The sequence below is a fragment of the Corvus hawaiiensis genome, chromosome 3, assembly GCF_020740725.1.
Source record: "Corvus hawaiiensis isolate bCorHaw1 chromosome 3, bCorHaw1.pri.cur, whole genome shotgun sequence".
NCBI lineage: Eukaryota > Metazoa > Chordata > Aves > Passeriformes > Corvidae > Corvus > Corvus hawaiiensis.
In genome coordinates this window covers 89,701,061-89,718,186 of record NC_063215.1, presented here as the reverse complement: position 1 = coordinate 89,718,186, position 17,126 = coordinate 89,701,061, and the positions used below count along the sequence as shown (strand labels likewise).

Genomic DNA, 17,126 nt, shown 5'->3' with positions numbered 1-17,126 from the left:
TTAGGTATGTGGTATGGATGAGCCTGGAATCCAGAGCATGAGGAAAAGTCTACACTGAGCTCACAACATGTGTAGCTTAACAGGAGGAGATCAGCTCAAAAACTCTGCCACAAAGGAGCAATGGATAATGGTTGAGGGAGAGCTCAAGGTGAAAGACACTGAAATGCTACAGCTATCAAACAAGCCAAAATATTTATAGCTGTGATTTGCAGGGTGGCTAATTGTGCAGGGCAGGGAAAAGCCTACCATTGCCTGCCATTAAGGAAGAGGGAAATTGCAAGACAAACATCCCCTTTGGATATTTAGTAGCACGCCCAAAAGATTAACATTGATTATATCTCCCTATTAAGAAGCAAGATACTACCCTGCTTTAATTAACAAGGTGGGTTCTCAATCCTCAATTGCCTCTTTGCAAGTATCAGGTGAAACATCAGGGCTGGTATTCCCAGTGGCATGAAGTTAGACTCTTCTGGTTTGCAGGCGAATCCTGAGGCCCTGCTCTTCAAAGGTATTTAGGTTTCAGGCCGCTGATGATATTTAGATGCTTAAATCCTTTAAGGCTCCGGGCCTTTGGAGCTAAGGGGATGGCTACAAACTCCAGATTGCCTCGTTCAAGTCAAGTCTATGTAAGTCCTGACTGATAAATGTTACTGTTAGGTATCTGCATGATGTCAAATTTCTCCCTGAGGCTGGGTCATTCGGCAGTTGCCTGATGTAGCCTCTGTGTGCCTTTTTTTTTTTTTCTGAACAAGGGGGTGATAGCCAGCATCAGTCCTGATAATGGCTTTGATGGACCTGTGTAGAACTCAGGTTGTTCTACAGGTATTAATTCATTCAGACAAGCAAGCCTGCTGCTTGATGGGTGCTTTGTTTCACTCGGGGGGGGGGCGGGGGAGAGAGCACAGGGAGAAATGGTGCCTTTCCCAGACTTGCACAATAGCAGGGCTGGAAATGGGCCCTGTGCAAATTCAATTACCCCGAGTTGCCAGCATTAACTGCTGGGCTGCTCGCTTTATTGTAGCTAGGGAAGGAGGTGCAGAGAGCAAACTGGCTGCTGTGCTTTGGATGTGATGGAAATGCTGTCAGATTTTAGCAGTTCAGTGACCTTTTCTCAACAGTTCCTGAAGTCACAGCTTTCCCAACACTTGGTAATAGATAAGGGCTGTGCACAGGTAAAGACTTTTGTTTCATGGTGCAAGAGGTCTATGGAGACAGGAGCAGGAGAGAGAGATTGAATAGATTGCTTCCTCCAGCCTTCTGCTTAATTACTGCCTGAAGAATGACATTGAACTCAGATTCTTACTCCAGGTCAAAGGCTTCCCAGAGAGAACATAGATATCTTAATGATGCTGTATACTCCTTCCCCAGACTTGCAACCAGCCTTTTGTTAATGGCAGGATCCTTCCCTCCCTCTCATTTCAGCACTTTTTATCTCTCTGGAGTCAAACCAAGCTCCTCAGATCTAGGAAAGCAAAGGGACCAGTTTTCCCTAGTGAGTCTTTGAGCCAGGAGAAACAACAGCTCTGATACTCAGGCTTTTCCCATCATTTTACACCAGAAGCACTCTGCCATCAACCTGGTGAGCCAAGCTTCTGGGAGAAACCAGGCTGTATCCTTTCTGCCTCATGCATCTCATTAAAGAACTGTGGGCAGTTTGGTTGGAGATTCTTCAAGCAGGATGGGGTAAGATCACACCCCAACTACCCGGAGGCATGAAAAAGCCTGAAGTGCTATCGGGTTTTCTCATGTTTTCTGGGTTGGTCTACTTCCCCCAACCATTCAAGTGTGGAGTCTAGAGGCTCCCACTAGTCCAATTCTCCATAGATCACAAATACAGTGGAGAAAAGGGGAACTACAGGGCCTGTTCTTAAACTGTGAGGTCTTCTCAGACAAGGAGGGGTCCTGAGGTTCCAGAAGTGCATGGAAGATGCCGAAACTGGAGCAGAATTTACTTACGGGCGATGACTGGGGCTGTGAGGATGACTTCTTGTAGAAAAGTTTTAGATGGGGGTAGGGGCTTTGAATCCACCTGCATTGTGTATGCTGTGCTACAGGGACGCAGAGGATTCTGAATTGTGGAGGAAGAACGGAATGTTTTAAAAGCCATTAAAAAAGCATGTCAGGGTATTGCTATGTGTGTACCTTTGCTGGAGTTACAGACAGAAGGGAGATTTCCTATTTGCTTTCCAGTTCACACAACTACAGGTACTGTGTACAGAGCTGGCTCCTTGTGAGCTCCTTCGTGAGGATACAGTGCAGCTGGCCAGCACCACTTAATTGTTCTCATGTGTTAGGTCAGTGGGGTAGAGCGACTGCCTAAAATGTGACTAAACCCTGTAACTTTTGTCTGCAGAACGCCCAGAGACAGAGAAGTCTTGGTAGGTCTAGTGAGGCAGGCAATGGTGGGGGGAGATGTGTATGGTGGATGTTGTCTCTCAGTGCTGTTGTGGGCAGGGAAAAAGCAGCACTTGCCTTAAGGGTTCAGGTAAGGCTGATGGGGAAAGCCATCCTGGGGAAAGACACCAGTTCAATAAAGGGAGCTGGCATGAACAGAAATGCCTAAAGCTTTTTTGTTGTATACAAAAACCACCCAATGCCTTGCTCCCTGGGGAAGAGCTCCAAGACAGTTGTCAGTCTGAACATGCCCAAATGGGCTAGGGGCTTTATTTTTGTATTATTGCATTATCTTCCTCCCACTCACTTTCCTCTCAGATGCCTGTGGCTGCTTTTGATACTTCTCTTCCCTGTTTTGGCCTCTCTGTTGGGCAAACTCTGTGGTTTGCCACCTTTTCTTGCCCCTTTTTCTACGTCTTTGATGGTACAAGAAAGCTTCTGGTTGTTTCTCTGTTTGCATTTCGTTCTCTGTAGGGTTATGTCTGATGTGCTATGACAAAAACATGTGAGTCCTTCTGAGTTCTATCTAGCAGGGAATGCTCAGCAAGAGAGTGAAAAGCACAGTGTAAAAAGGCTGTTCATTCCTTATATTTCTCATCATCATAAAGACTAAGATATTTCCTACTTACTTCACAATAGAGCTATTGGCCCTATTTACTTTGTTCTTATGTGACATGCTTTATCTGTCAACTTCTAAGAATCTTGCCAGTGTTATTTATATAAATAAATCTCATGTTGCTTCTGTGCAATACGCGTTTTCCTCCATTTTGCAGTTTGGGAAGCCAAGGCATTTAAAAACTAATTGGCTTATGCAAAAGTACAGAATAATCTGTCCTTAAGAAAGAGAACAAGAACTTCACAGTCCTGCCTTCCATGCCTTCATTAATGGAGTGTTCTCCACCTCTAGTTAATAGGCAGTCTGGTTTTCCTTCAGGTCACGATCATAAAAAGATCCAATTGTCGCTTTAAACATGTAATTAAAGTGCCTGCCTTTATAATGACCTTCATCAGAATGCACCAGCCACTGCGCAGGTGGGTAAGGTGGTGCTATATTGAAAACTATGAGGCTCAGAGGGATTAAGAAATGTGACCAAGGATTTGGAAAATGAAAGTTCACTGTGTAGTACAGAAATTTTGACTCTTACTGTTCTGAGTCCTAGAGAATATTGTCTCCTCAGATTTTTTGGGGGTGGTTTTTTTTTGTTTATTTGTGTGGAGTTCTTTTATTTTGTTTTGTTTGGTTGGTGATGTCCCATCCTGTTGTGTGCGTCCCCCAAATTTCCTAAGGTTTGTGGGGAGGAGGAGACACTCTCTAGGCAATCTGCACACCTGCTGGCTGGTCACCATGAAGTGACAGAATTAGTGACTGGAGTGGGTTTTATATGGAGTAGGCTGGCTGGCTTGTCTGTGTCCTGGAGCTTGAACAACACAGATCCACCAAACTTTATTTATTTATTTATTTATTGTCTTTCTAGTAACTTGTGTACCACCCCGTTTCAGGAGTGGAAAAGAAGCAATTTCAAGTGGCAATGACTGTGATTGTGTTATGTGCCTTTCCTGGAAAAATCCCTTTATGCGATAGGTGGCCTGAAGACACTGGTACATTTGGAGCGCAGCTTTTCCAGTAACCCAGCAGGATTTGGTGGGTGGAGGAAGGGGAAGGAACTCAGTGAGCTGTGACAATGGGAAAATCTTGGCAGGGACTTGCACACGCAGTCTTGCAATCGGCCTCAATGTCCCAACTGTTACCAGAAGGGATTGCGCCGGGATGAGGAAAGCTCAGAACAGGGTGTGTGAAGGCAGCCACAAACCCGAGCGCTGGATCCGCGCGTTGGGCGGAGGAGGCGGCCGAGGCCACGCTCCCCGTGGGCTCAGTGGCACCGCCCTGCTGTGGCGACGGGGGCCCCGGCCGCAGTCCTTCCCGGCCGCAGTCCTTCCCGGCCGCAGTCCTTCCCGGCCGCAGTCCTTCCCGGCCAGGGGAGCGCGGCCGAAGGCGGCTCTGGCCGCGCGGTGCGCGCGCCGCGGCTGCCCCCTGGCGGGAGCGGCGGGAGCGGCGCGGCCGCGCTGCGCCCGGGGCTGCGGGCACGGCTCCGCTCTGACAGAGCGCCCTGCCCGGGCCGGGCCTGCGTGTGACTGCATCCCTGCAGCACTTCCTGCAGGGATAGCTAACTGTGGGTCATTTCCTTTTGACTCAGCGGCATCAATCACGGACTATATTGCTCCGGCTTTTGACTCAGGTCTCCAGCTGTGAGGATCTGCTCTCCCACTCACACACGAGCTGTGGGGCAGCTTGGAGACAAGCCCCGGGCTTTGCTTCTGCGGGTCCCTCAGAACCACCAACTGCGGCTGGAAGGGTGCTATTCCCCAGCCTGTCCACTATACATCCCCATGTATCTGCTGGTATAGTAACACATCCATTATATATCTGCTGGTTTAAAGGCATTGGCATGGCTGGTAGGCCTGGCAAGTCAGCTCCAGGGTCCTGCTGAGCAGACTTTCCGAGCTCAGACTGCCATACCAGCATGAAAGATCCACTGCACCGATAAACAGGCTTCTGTGAGTGTCCCAGCATTGCACACCATGGGCAGTCAGGTCTTAAGGCAGCGAGTTTTAGCTCATGCTGATTCAGACACCTCTGGTACAGTGAAACATAGCCTAAACTCAGGTATTGTCCAAACCCTTCAGAGGCTCTGCTCTGCACCTAAGATGTGTACAGTGTACAGTGAACAAGTACATGATGAAATTTAATGGACAAGTTGATGTGAATGAAATGTTTCCTTTCTAACAGCATGGGATTTTGACTATGTAGCTGAAACTCTTTCCTGTAAAAGTCAAGACCAGCAACTGCTCATGTGGCACTGCTGAAGCAAAATCGCTGCATGGACGGAGGATGCCATCCTATTCATGGATAAGTAGAGTGGTCTGAAAGCTAAGCCTGTAAATAAATACCCTATGCCTCCACATGACTTGGCTGGACTAGTTTTAGGGAAAACCAGCTATTACTGCCAGGGGATAGTCAAGTGTGCTTTGTAATTTGGGACACACTCAAGGCCCTATATGTGCAACAGGAATGGTCCCACAATTGCTGTGCCAATCCCACCATGCCTGTGTGTCCCGTTTGTCTCTGCGAAAGGGACATCACGTGACTGACATCAGGCAGACAGGACAGAACAAGTGCTTTCAGCTCTGAAGAGCTGCAGGGTTGTTTACCATGAGGAGCAGGTAGAGCTGGTGGTTCAGGTTCTTCTCTGTCAAGGTGGACATGAGGTGCTCAGTCACAGTAGAGTCCTGGGCTTTACACTGGGAATTGCCAAATTATGTACAAGATAGGAGAATCTTAGAGATTCACGACCTCAGAAGCCTCAAAAAGCCAAGGCAATTTCTAGACAAACACCTCTAAGCATGGACAAATAGACAGTCCAGTTGTGAAAAACGATGTGAAAATTGCCCCCAAATGTTTCCAATTATTCAGAATAAAACTGCAGTGTCTGAGAAGCTAGAAATTCCCATTAACTGGAAGGGACACTTGGAATGAAGACACTTGAAAGGAAGGACTGCTGATAGCTGGTCAACCAGCAACATAAACACCTATCTGCCACACTTTTGCCAAGAAATGCTTCCTATGCTGACCAAACTTGATACTTGTAAGTATATGGTATGAATACAAAATATTCTACATAAATGTATATTATATAGATAGGATATAAGTATATATAAATTATGCATGTCCACACAGTAGGATTTTAGGGCTATGTCTTATCAGTAAATCTGTATCTGGGGCAGTACAACTCCGTCGTCTAGAAATTAATAGATGATTCCATTTAATTTATTCTTGCCATGGTTTTGGCCTGTGCCAGTTAACACTTTTCCAGACAATTCCCAGGCACGACTGAGGGAGTTACTGTGGGCCAGGGGCCGTTCCCAACAACCACTTGGATTCAAATGCCTTGCTTGAAGGATAAAAGAGTTTAATGTTACTGGTGCAAGCCATCCTGTGCCAGGGCTCTTGGTGCCAGAGAACAGTCCTGGGCACGTTTAATTTACTGGTATAGACATAGTCTATGAGCCCAGGGGATTAGGCAGGGTTTTAAGGGTTGCATGCCTGGACTTAGGTAGCTGATTTCTCCCAAGATCCATTTTAGGGAACCTTGGGTTTTTTTGTGGACATGGGCCTTGAGCCTTTAAATCTTCTATCACCTTAGTTAAAAAGCCTTGCCTTCTGGTGTTCATGACCCTTTATGGTGTTTTCCCTAAATAGTAAAAATCTGGTGGAAAGTAAAGTGGGTTGTAATTATGTAGTTTTATTATCACTGTCTTCATGACAGTGGCATATAACAATAGTGAGCTCTGTTTAATTAACACTTTTTTTATATTTTTAAGGAGAAAGTCACATAAAACATAGGAGATAAAAATGAAACCATACAAACCAGTAATTTTTCAAAGCCTGGCTAATTTTCATCAGACTTTGTAGAAAATAACTTCCTTTGTCTTCAGGTAAAACCTGGAGATTTTGAGATTACATTAATATTGCTGTATGAAATTATGGAGGGACTGATTACATTTTTAAAGGAACACCCCTGCGGGTGTATTCAGTTACACTGCTCCCTGTGGTACTACATCTCTTGGGAATGGTGCTCTTGAGTTTCTAGTACGTGAATGTACTTGAGCCTTGAGCTTTTCTATGTCCTCTGAAGAAGAGCACAGAAAGGTATCTGACTGACAGCAGCAAACCTGCACTGAAATGCAGGAACAAAACTCCTTTGGTCAGGACGCTAATTGCAGTGCTCCGAGTCACATACTTCTCCTGACCCATCTGTCTGGTCTAATCATAGCTCTTTCTCCTAACTCCTTCTGGCTGTCACCCACTTAGCCTGACTCTTACCACAACTTGAGTTTCATTTCTGTCAATGCAGCCACCACATTAGTGTCAGGACACACGGGCCAAGGCTGAGATGAACACTGACATAACGAGTGTCTCTTCTTATCTGTGCGGCTCCAGTCAATCTGTGGGACTGCTGCTCTACTGTGCAATATGTGACCTGAGTATCCAATCATCCCAACCACAGGCCATGTTGGGACAGCTCTGGTACTGTGCACTATGGTGACGATAGCAGCAAGGAAGTGGGCAAAAGTATACTGAAATTCCATTTATCTGTGGGTATGATGAGTGTCTGCCATATATAAGCAAATTAGGCTGGCTCTTCAGAAGTCATCCTTTGGGTTTACGAGGGAGAAAAGAGGAGGGCTGGGAACTGATGAGATGAACATCTGATCCTTTGGACTGAATCTGTCTGTCCTGGCTTTTTTGCCATTTGCTACACATGCCTCCCAGAGAAGGAGTCACCCACACCTGCTACATGTGTGGCTTTGTGATGCGTGACCAGGTTTATTCAGGGGATTTGGTGCTGTGTATCTGGGCCCATTATCCATCTAGAGGGCAGCCAGAATACATCTGAATAGATATGGCTAAGAATGAGGAGAGTTTTTTCAAAAACAGGCTCCAGAAAATGACTCATCAATACCTCTAGGAATGCTGGCTGTGGTGTGGAAACTGAGATGAAGAATTTTTCTCTGCATTGTCTCCTCCGAGTGGAGTCAGGTGTGTGACTTGGTTTGCCTTTGAGGGCTAGGAGCCTGGTGTGGGGCTGTAACTTGTGTAAGGCTCTGGTGTCCACTTCTCAAACACTCGAATGAGGAGAGGTCATCCTAGGGTGGGATTCGGAGGCAGGCCTGATCCTTTCACTCTGGTCTTCTGCGCCAAGGGGCTGGCAGAGCCTGGGATCAGCAACCTGGCTGGATATGTGTGCAGACTGGGAGCAGCAACGTGGCTGGCTGCGTGAGACACCCAGACCTTTGGTTACTAAAGTGCCATTTCCTGCATGAGCGTGTGCTCGCCGATATAAAGCAGCTCCTTGCTGCTCCGTGGTAATGCCGGTTGTGCCCTTAGCCCAGCCGGGAGAACACACCCTCCGGCAGAGCTGGGGCAGCCCTACATCCCTGCAGCCCTGCATCCATGCATCCCACCGTCCCGGTTCCCGGCAGAGCGGCCGGACAGGGAGAGCCGGGACAGCGCCAAGCCGCGGTCTCCTGCGCCCCCTGGGGCCGGCCGGCCGGCAGTGCAGGCACTGAAGGAGTCGGGTCCGAGACAGGAGAGGCTTTTCACGAGCTTGGAAACAAAGAGAAATGAGGGAGTGATGGATGATAAGGCCTCCATGAAAACATCTCACCCCTCACTCTTTAACAGCCCTTTGTCTTAGCCCATCTTTTCTTGCCACCCCCTCCCCCCCACCTTTTTGACCATTTGTAGTGCTAGCGTGACTGCATGCAGAGCTCATGGTTTCTGATGCCAAATCTCATTTCCTCCCTCCCAAGGCTGTTTTCATCCTTGTTTACACAGCCTAGAGAGCTGTTTCAAGTAGAATTTCTTGTGAATTGCTTGCAAATAACTGTCCCTAGCTGTGGGAAACTGATAAAGGTTGCATCATTTGGTCTTGGCCTCTAGAAGAGGTGGGGAGGAGGTACAGGTGCAATGTGCAATCACAGAGTTTAGAAAGCAAGGAGTAAATAGCGTGCTTGTGATTTATGCTCATGTCAAAATCTTCTAAGGCTGCTCCTTGGCCAGTCTAGCAATCTGAGCCTTTGAGGCAGAGGCTTGTGAAGACAAGTTATCTTTTTCTGTTCCTCACAGTGCAGTTTTATTGAATGCTTGGACCCCTTCCATTTGCTTATGGCTGGTTTGTGGCCACAAGTCCTCAGTCATTTACAGTTATTTTAAGGGCCATGTCTTTTACCTGCAAAACTTTCTCTGAGGATTCTGCTGTGCTGTCACTCCCACAGAAGCCTCAGGCAGTGCTCCTGCTCCTCTCCCAGCTTTCCCTCCGTGCTGAGCCACTCAGCAGCACAGGTTCACACAGTGACTTCAGCAGACCTAAAACTGTCTTCCCTGCCCAGTGATGAACTGGAGCCTGGCAGCAGCTGGAGATGAGGTGCAGGGAGGCAGATGGGAGTCCTAACAGTTCTGTGAAATATCACCAGTGCTGGCTGGTGTTTTCTGCTCATCTGATGGCAGTCTGAAAGGTCTGGCCAGGCTCAAAGCGGGGTACTGTGGCCAAGAGCTGCCTAGGATGGGCCAGCCAGGGTACAGCATGGGTGTGGCTTGGCTGTTGCACTCCTCATCCGTGCCTTGTGCCCGCATTAAGGCAACAAATTCAAACATGCGTGTCCTGGAAATTCTTCCTAGAATTTCTTTCCCTGGTGATACTAACCTGGCTCTTTTTTCACTTCCCTTAGAAACACTGAAGCTGCTCACAAATACATATCTAGATGGGGTGCCCAACTAGAGGAACTGGGAAACCTCTCTGATGTTGAAAGCTGTGTTTTATTTATACACTTGGGATAAGCCCAGAGGCTGTCTGGGCAGCCAGGAAGTTCCAGAAAGGAATTTCCCCCCATCAAACCAGGAACCACAATAATATTTTCTCCCCTCCTCTTCAGAGATTGTGTGTGCTTGTTTCCTAGCACTTTTGCTTTAGAAGTTTCCCATTTTTGCAGGACCCTAGGACCTTTCTCTCTGTTGCTGCCCTTCTAACCATTATAGTTTGAGGTTTCTTGTCTTTGACCTGAAGACCTCAAGTCTGAGGCAGCTGATGAGCTGGTAGGCTCTTTCTGTGGGGGTAGACTGGATGTTTCTTTCATCTTTGGACTGTGCTCCTGGCTACGTGGCAGGGCTCAGAAGCACTCTGTGATTCCAGCTGAGGACTGTTATTGAGAAGGCGTTTGAAAAGGAAGAGATGCAAGTGAGTTGCAGGGGCTGTGTTTGAAGGAAAGAAGGTCAGATGAGACAATTCCTCTTCTCCAGGGATTAGAAAGAAGCTATCCAAAGCAGAAATCATTACTTCTCCTTGCTTGTGTTTCTGAGGAGCCAGGCTGCCTGCTACCCTGGAGTTTCTGGCTGGCCAAGCTAAACTGTGAATGCTGTCCCAGCAGCCTGTTACCGAGTGGGTGTCATGGGGCCCTTCCAGACCCTCTTGCAGAGGAACAAGTGTCTGCAGTACCAGCAGGAGAAGCACCGTGTAAATGGCCTGCTCTCTCTGGTTCTCGTTGTATCAGCCACATGCTGACTTTCCAATTGGCCCAAGCAATTTGCAGGGAGAGAATGGGCAGCAAGGGAATTATAACAGAGATGGGGCTGCCCAGCAGTGCTGTTAAGAGGATTGTCTCTTCTTCTAATGTATGTCACATGGCCTGTTATCGGATGGTCATTGTTTCTCTATTGTATAGCATTATCTTCAATTTCCTTTTCCTTCTTTTCCTCTTTTATGGCAGTCAAAACCTGCATATGCCAAAACATGTATCCTAGGTAGTTCATTGCTCAGATTAGCTTAAAAGATATGTATCTAAAAGAGAACAGATAGCTGTTACCCTCAGCCACCTCTAACCAGCCCTTCTTGATTCTCCCTGAATGTCCAAAGTGTTTGCATGACAGCAGCTGGCTCAGTTCTGGGACAGTTTGCAGCCTTTAAGGTAATGGTGGGCAGTTCTCACCTTTGGTTGCTTATAGCCTTACTGAAGGGCTCCTTCATGTGTGGGATGTGGGATGTTTCCCAGCTGCCTGTCCCATACTCCTGATATAGTCAGAGCTTGGAGAGCCCTTGTGTATGCTGCAATTTCACCCCTGCAGCGGGGTCATGGGGTGTTTGTGGTTTGTGTGGTGGGGACACAGCTTAGTTTGGCCTGTGTTAGGGCAGACATCGTGCAGAGGCCGAGTCAGAGATGATCCCTTCTGGACGAGCCCACAGGCTCAGCAGTTCACACTGGGAGGAGGAATGCTACAAGTGATTGGTGGCTGGCTCAGGGACAGAGCTTAGTGCCCTTTGTCTGCTTTGTCAGTCAAACTGTTCTGGGAACAATTCTCATTATTTTTGTGGATTTTCCTTCTGTCCTGCTTTTACCTACATACATTGGACTGTGTTTGAATCAGCTGGCGGATGGCTCTGCTCTGGGACACCAAGATGTGCCTGGCTTTGGGTCCACATCTTCCTCCAAGCAAGCTCCAGGCTCAGCTTTCAGCCTGCTCCTGCCCTGCTATTCTCTTTTAGCATTTTCCTTGGGAGATGCGCCTTCCCTGCCTGGCACTGGCAGTACCTCCAGTGTCTGTCTTGGACATCACCCAGTTAGGGTCATAAGCAAGAGGGGATGGATGGGGTTTTTCCAGCTCATCCTTGTCTCCCTTGGTGTAATGAGGGGAGATCCCCAATAGATGGCACTTGAACCTCTTCCCTGGCTGTTTTTTTCCCTCCAACTCGGGATGTTCAGACCAGTGTATGCACGGGTGCAGTGTAAGCCTGCTATGGCACAGTGTGTGGAAAAAGGAAACCAAAGAGCAGTTCAGTGTGTAAGAAGGGGCAAGCAGATCCCCAGGCGACTTCAAAGGGTGAAAAAACCATCTCTTTCCTTTTGAGAAGGCTTGGCCAGGCCTGCCTAATGAGGCTTTCTGCACCCACACACATTCCTGTTCTTGCACCTGGCAGTGTCAGTGGTACACCTTGGGCAGGATAAACTGCAAAAGGCATTAGCTTGTCCTCCGAGCACAGCAGAAAACACAGCCCAGAGGGAATCTGTGCATTAAACTAATCCTCACTGCATTGTCTTCACCCCTAGTGCCTTTCTTCCCATTGCACTGCTTGGTCAGGATTCCCACAGAGGAATGTCTCTAAGGGAACGTTAAGATGTGGCACAGCAGACATCCAGGGATGTCTTCCCCATGGCAGCAGCAGGCAGGAACACGTGGAAGTGACCAGCATCCTGCCTCCGCTCACAGTCCCCTGCCCTCTCCCTGTCACCTCAATGCCATGTGTTCTTGCAGGGGAAACTTGCTGCTTGCCTCCTTTCTGCTCCTGGTCTGGTCACGAGGAATTTAAAGAGATCTTCAAGAAATGCTGGAGCAGGCATGTGGGCTTATCCTAAATGTTGTGTGATGCATTTTTCATGCTTTTATCATGTGACCAGAGGAAACTTGGACTAGATTTGAGATTTGGCTTGAACCCAGTAGGCAGATCAAAACTCCAGGGGTAGAAACCCACAGGAACCAAAACCAGAGCAGAGTGATCACATGAGATGCTTGGGAACAGAAACCACTGAATTTTGCATAGCTCCAGCAGTGTGATCTAGTAACAGGCTAGATTACAGTCTGGGAGCATACGGCTAGGGGCCAGGAGATACCACTTCTATTCTTGGATCTTCCACAGCTTTCCTCAGTGACCTTCAGAAAGTCAAGTAACCTTCCTCTGACTTGGGTTTTTCCTTGGGAATAATACTATTACTTACCCCTGGAAAATATTTTGCTATCTTTGGATAGAAGTTACTTGGTAGTGTTGTGCAACCTGTATGTGGAGGAGCAACACCTCCAGGCCGCTCAGGAAGCCTTCTTTCCACTATGTGATGCAGCAGCGTAACTTGTCATCTACTGGGAACCCATTTAGCATGTTGAGCCTCATCCTCAGGGCACAGATCACCTAACACAAGGGTTGCAGCAGTAGGTTGCAGCTCTGCTTTCTGTGAGGGTTTCTTGTCCTCTGGGGGGTCTGCTAAATTGCTTGTCGCTGGTTACAGCAGTGTGTCACCGTGTCTCATTCAGAGGAGATGCTGGATGCTGTGATCAACGCAGAGATTGTGATCTGTCAATCAGTTGCTCCTGGCATTGCAGTTGTGGTCCAAGAGAATGGTCATGGTACTTCACCAGTGCGAGGTGCAAGGTTAGCTGGGGAGGAACCTGAGAGTGTGATTTTCTCCTGAGTCTGCTGGAACACAGAGATGCTCATGGATACACAGTCTGAGAAAAGAAGAATACTGGGAGAAGGTATCTATAACTAGATTTCCAGTAGAACTGGGTGTACCCAAAGTTGGTGTTTCTGGCTATTCTGGTCATACAAAATACAAAGCAAGAAAGAAACAGATGCTCTGCAGGTATTTGCTGAAACACATGTAGGTAAAGGTTGCAGAAGCAGGATTTGTAGTATTAGTTTCTCTCAAATTACAAGTGCCCCTAAAAAGCCTTATCAGCACTTGTTTTTGCTGCTTGCCCTGAAAAGGCCTGGCCCTGCAGCAGGTTAGGAGGCCTAGCAGGAACCCTCCACCAGGCTGTGGTCCCCACTGCTGTCCTGTGCCTTAGTGGGGTGGGGTGAGCTCAGGTAGAGGCTGTGATGTGTTACAACTGGGATGGCAGATTCTGCTCTTCTCTGTTCCAGGGAGCTTTTTCAGCTTCATCTGATCTGAAACAAACAACTGGGCCCTGGCATGTGCCTGTCCCAGTGCTTGAACTCTGAATGGGAAAGCAATCATACATGTTAGTTTAAGCTGACTGTGGTTTATGGGTCATATCTTACAGACCATTACGAGGACAGCCAGTGTCTCCAGAGCTGAAATAAGGAACGAATAATGGCTTGGGGAATTTTGCTTTATATGAAAAAAAAAAAAAAAAGGAAAAAATTTTAAGAGAGTCTCAAGTGTTGGACTGTGGGATATACCTTGGTTATTGGTTAGGGACCAGGAGTAATTATTATCTAAAATTAAATATATTATTGCATATCTCTGTGGAGGATTTCTGGTTTTAATTGGCATTTTACTCCCTCCTGTTGGATGCAGCATGCCAGAGTAGCAATCTGCTCATGTGCACTATTCCCTGTTTTTTTTAATACATGCAATAAGAAAAGCAGGAGTATCTATAGCAATGTGTGGTGGCTTAGAGTCATAAGGTTGGATTGTGATTTCAATTTGGTGTGAAATGGGGGAAAAATAGTTGAAGAGCAGTCCACAGTGTGAATGCAGAACTCACAGAGCAAGTATGGTTTAACAGCTGAGACAGTTTTCTATTGCAGACTTCTTCTAAGAAGGCACTATCTGGAAAGCAGAAATTTTGTTTTCTGGCTCAGACTCTGTGCTTTTTGTACTCCTTCAAGAAAAAATACTTTGCTAACTGGAGCTGAACCGAGACCCTTTCCCCTGCAGCGAAGATGTTCTCTCTCAGTCAGCACTTTAGGAGTGCTCTTTCCTTATCTTGTTACAGGCCTGCTGGCTGAGAACTGGGAACCCATACGTTAACCAGCCTGTGCTCCTCTGGAATTTGTACACAAGCAGAGACCTCTGTAACGCTTCCTAGCTTGTCCCAGAAGGAAGGATGGGACAAAAGGCTCTGTTGGCCCCAAGGGACTAGTAATGGGCAAAAGGGACCTTTCACCTAGACACGGGGAGTTTATCGCTGGCATGGAGTTGGCAGTGGGTGAAAGCCCTTTGTTGTTACTGCCGGCAAACGTGTCGGCGGCTTCCCATGGGTTCTAAGTGGCTGGGAGCCTATCAGTCAGTCCCTGATAACTTTCCTGACTGTTTTGCCAGGGAGGTGCTGGAGGACTGGCCATGGGAATGGGGCACCTTGCTTGTGCCCGAGGATAGCTGGTGCAGCAGGAGCTGGTGCTGGTCTGGCCTGCGTTTCTGTGGGGAAAGGCTGTGGCGAGCTTCCCTGCTGCCGCAGGCCCCATGCAAGCTCCCGGGGTGGCTCAAGGGACTCGAGACAGAACACACGAGCCCTCCCTGTGGATCTGTGCTCTGAATCGGAGGTCAGGACAGACAGGTCAGCGCATCCCTTTCCCCTCCTGGGCTGAGCGGGTTGCAAGCCAGGATGCGGCAGCGCACAGGCAGCGGCCACTCCACTACATCCCGACCAGAGCCCGCCCGGATCGGAAACTCAGGGAACGCTGACCGGCCGGGAAGAGCCGGTGACCCTTTAAGCGGAGTCCCCGCCCCGTGCCGCCCTGTCCCGCCCCGTCGGGCCAATATGCGCCGCGGCTGCCGCGCCGCTTGTTACAAGTTTCCCGTGGCGGCGGTGCTGGAGGGATCCCGGGGCGGCGGCGCCCGGCGGTAGCGGCGGGGCGCGATGCTCGGTGCCCGCCTGGGGCCGAGCGGGCGGGAGCGCTGCCATGAGCGAAGCCCGGTGTCCCGCCCAGGGAGCTCTGCCGTCCCGCAGTGAGCACTCTGCGCCGAGTGTCTCTTGTCCCCTGCAGCACGCTGCCAGCTGGTACCTCCCTCCTTTCTGAAGCGTAACTGGGGAGGGGGTGGAAGGCAAAGGAAGTTTGGTGCTCGTTTTTTTTTTTCTGTAGGCTTAGGGGGATTCCCTGTGCCTCCCAGCGCGGAGGGCTGTAGGACAGAGTGCGGCGGCGGAGGGGAAAGGGGCACAGCTGGGAGCGGCTGTGCGGAGCCGTACCCCCACCGCCGCGTACCTGGGGTGCTGGATGCGAGCTCCGCGCAGCTCCGCCGAGCGTAGCGGCGCGGCAGATGCAGATGCGTGTGTGTGTGTATGCTTAACCCTTTCTTGGCTCCTCGGATTTGTACCATGCTGAAGATCCTCACCAAAAAGCTCAGGAACCAGAGTTTGAACGAAATTCAACCTTTCCAGCTAAAGGTAAGAAAACCCGTTTTTGTCTCGGTTGTTTTTTGTCCCCTTCAGGTAATTACTAAGGGGGCCTCGAGGAGCTGGAAGCTTGCAGTGTTTATTATGCTGGGTCGGTTTCCTCTCAGCCAGTGTGCTCAGGAGGAACTGGCCTAGGCTGTATTCCTGTTACTTAAAGTCCCATTCCTTGGCATCCAGAATTACCCTGCACAATTCAGATAATACAGAAAGGTGTATGAAGACAGATGTAGCTGTCTGGTTTTTAGAATGTTTTCCTTTAGATGGGATTCACATTTAACCGTGTAGGCATTTGCCTAGATACCTTTGTATGTGTGCAATCTGTGGCCTCCCAGTCCTTGCCAGGCTAGAACCCCATAGTGCTAGGTACTGTACAAACATGATTTACCTAAAATGCCTTTCAGCTCGTTATTTGCATTTCTCTCTCTTCGGGTCCTGAAGGCCAGAATCTGAGCTGAAGTTTGCAGACTGGATCATTGCATTGACCCATGGCTTTCCAGATTCTTCTTACATCCGTTTTTAATGTTTAAAATAAAACTGAGGATCACAGATTCAGGATAAGAACTGTCTAAGCCTTTCCTGCAAAATACAAAGAGGAATTTTTGAGCCATATACCACGGGATAAAAATGGATCTGTGACGAATGAGAAAAAAATACCAGATCCTGGTTTGGCAAAATTGTTGTGAATCAAGGAATATCCCGTGAAATCAGCAGAGTTACTCTGGATTGGCACCAGTGCTGCGGGAAATGTAGCACCTGGCCCCAAATAAAATAAGGGATCTGGGAAAAGTAGCAGCCCTCGTTGCTTGAGTTGGGGGCTGGGGATCCGTATACCAGACTCCAGTGGAGTCTTTTGTATGTGTTACACAGAGGCTCATTGCCGTGTGGCTGCACTTCTGCGCAGTCACTCTGGACAGGCTGATGGCAACTTTGATGAAACATCAGCACTGTTTCTAACAAAGTTTGCTGTACTTCTTCCCCTGGGGATTGCACGTTCTGTGGCTCTCAGGGGAGGCAGGGTTAGATTTTATTTTTGGAAGTAAAATAAGGACAATGCTTTAGGTTGTAGTGGATTGATTCAGTGCAGAGTATCTGCAGAAGCAGTGAGGGATTTTTTTTTAACACTGTGTTTCTTGGCCTTATGGCTGCAATCTCCTTTAGCTTTATTGTTTGTCTCTTGGAGCCTCAGGTTGTGAAACCATGAGAATCTTTGGAAGGCGCTCTCAGAGGTAGATACAGCCTTCAGGATGCTTGGAGGCATGCAGGAAAATGT

The 17,126-nt window shown here is 48.4% G+C and overlaps 1 protein-coding gene across 6 annotated transcripts in view; it reads left to right on the top strand.

Annotated features, from left to right (window-relative positions):
- Nucleotides 1-569: 569 nt before the first annotated feature.
- LOC125323126 overlaps nucleotides 570-17,126 on the top strand; it is a 77,391-nt gene continuing 60,834 nt past the window's right edge. The window contains exons 1-2 of one of the 6 annotated variants that reach the window (XM_048297746.1): nucleotides 15,244-15,463; nucleotides 15,546-15,847. In XM_048297746.1, the coding sequence (XP_048153703.1) occupies nucleotides 15,743-15,847 (105 nt within the window). In that variant the 5' untranslated portion in view covers nucleotides 15,244-15,463; nucleotides 15,546-15,742. Of the gene's footprint in view, nucleotides 627-15,238; nucleotides 15,848-17,126 lie in introns of those variants that run through there. The other 5 variants (XM_048297748.1, XM_048297750.1, XM_048297747.1 and 2 more) reach the window with 5 other exon arrangements.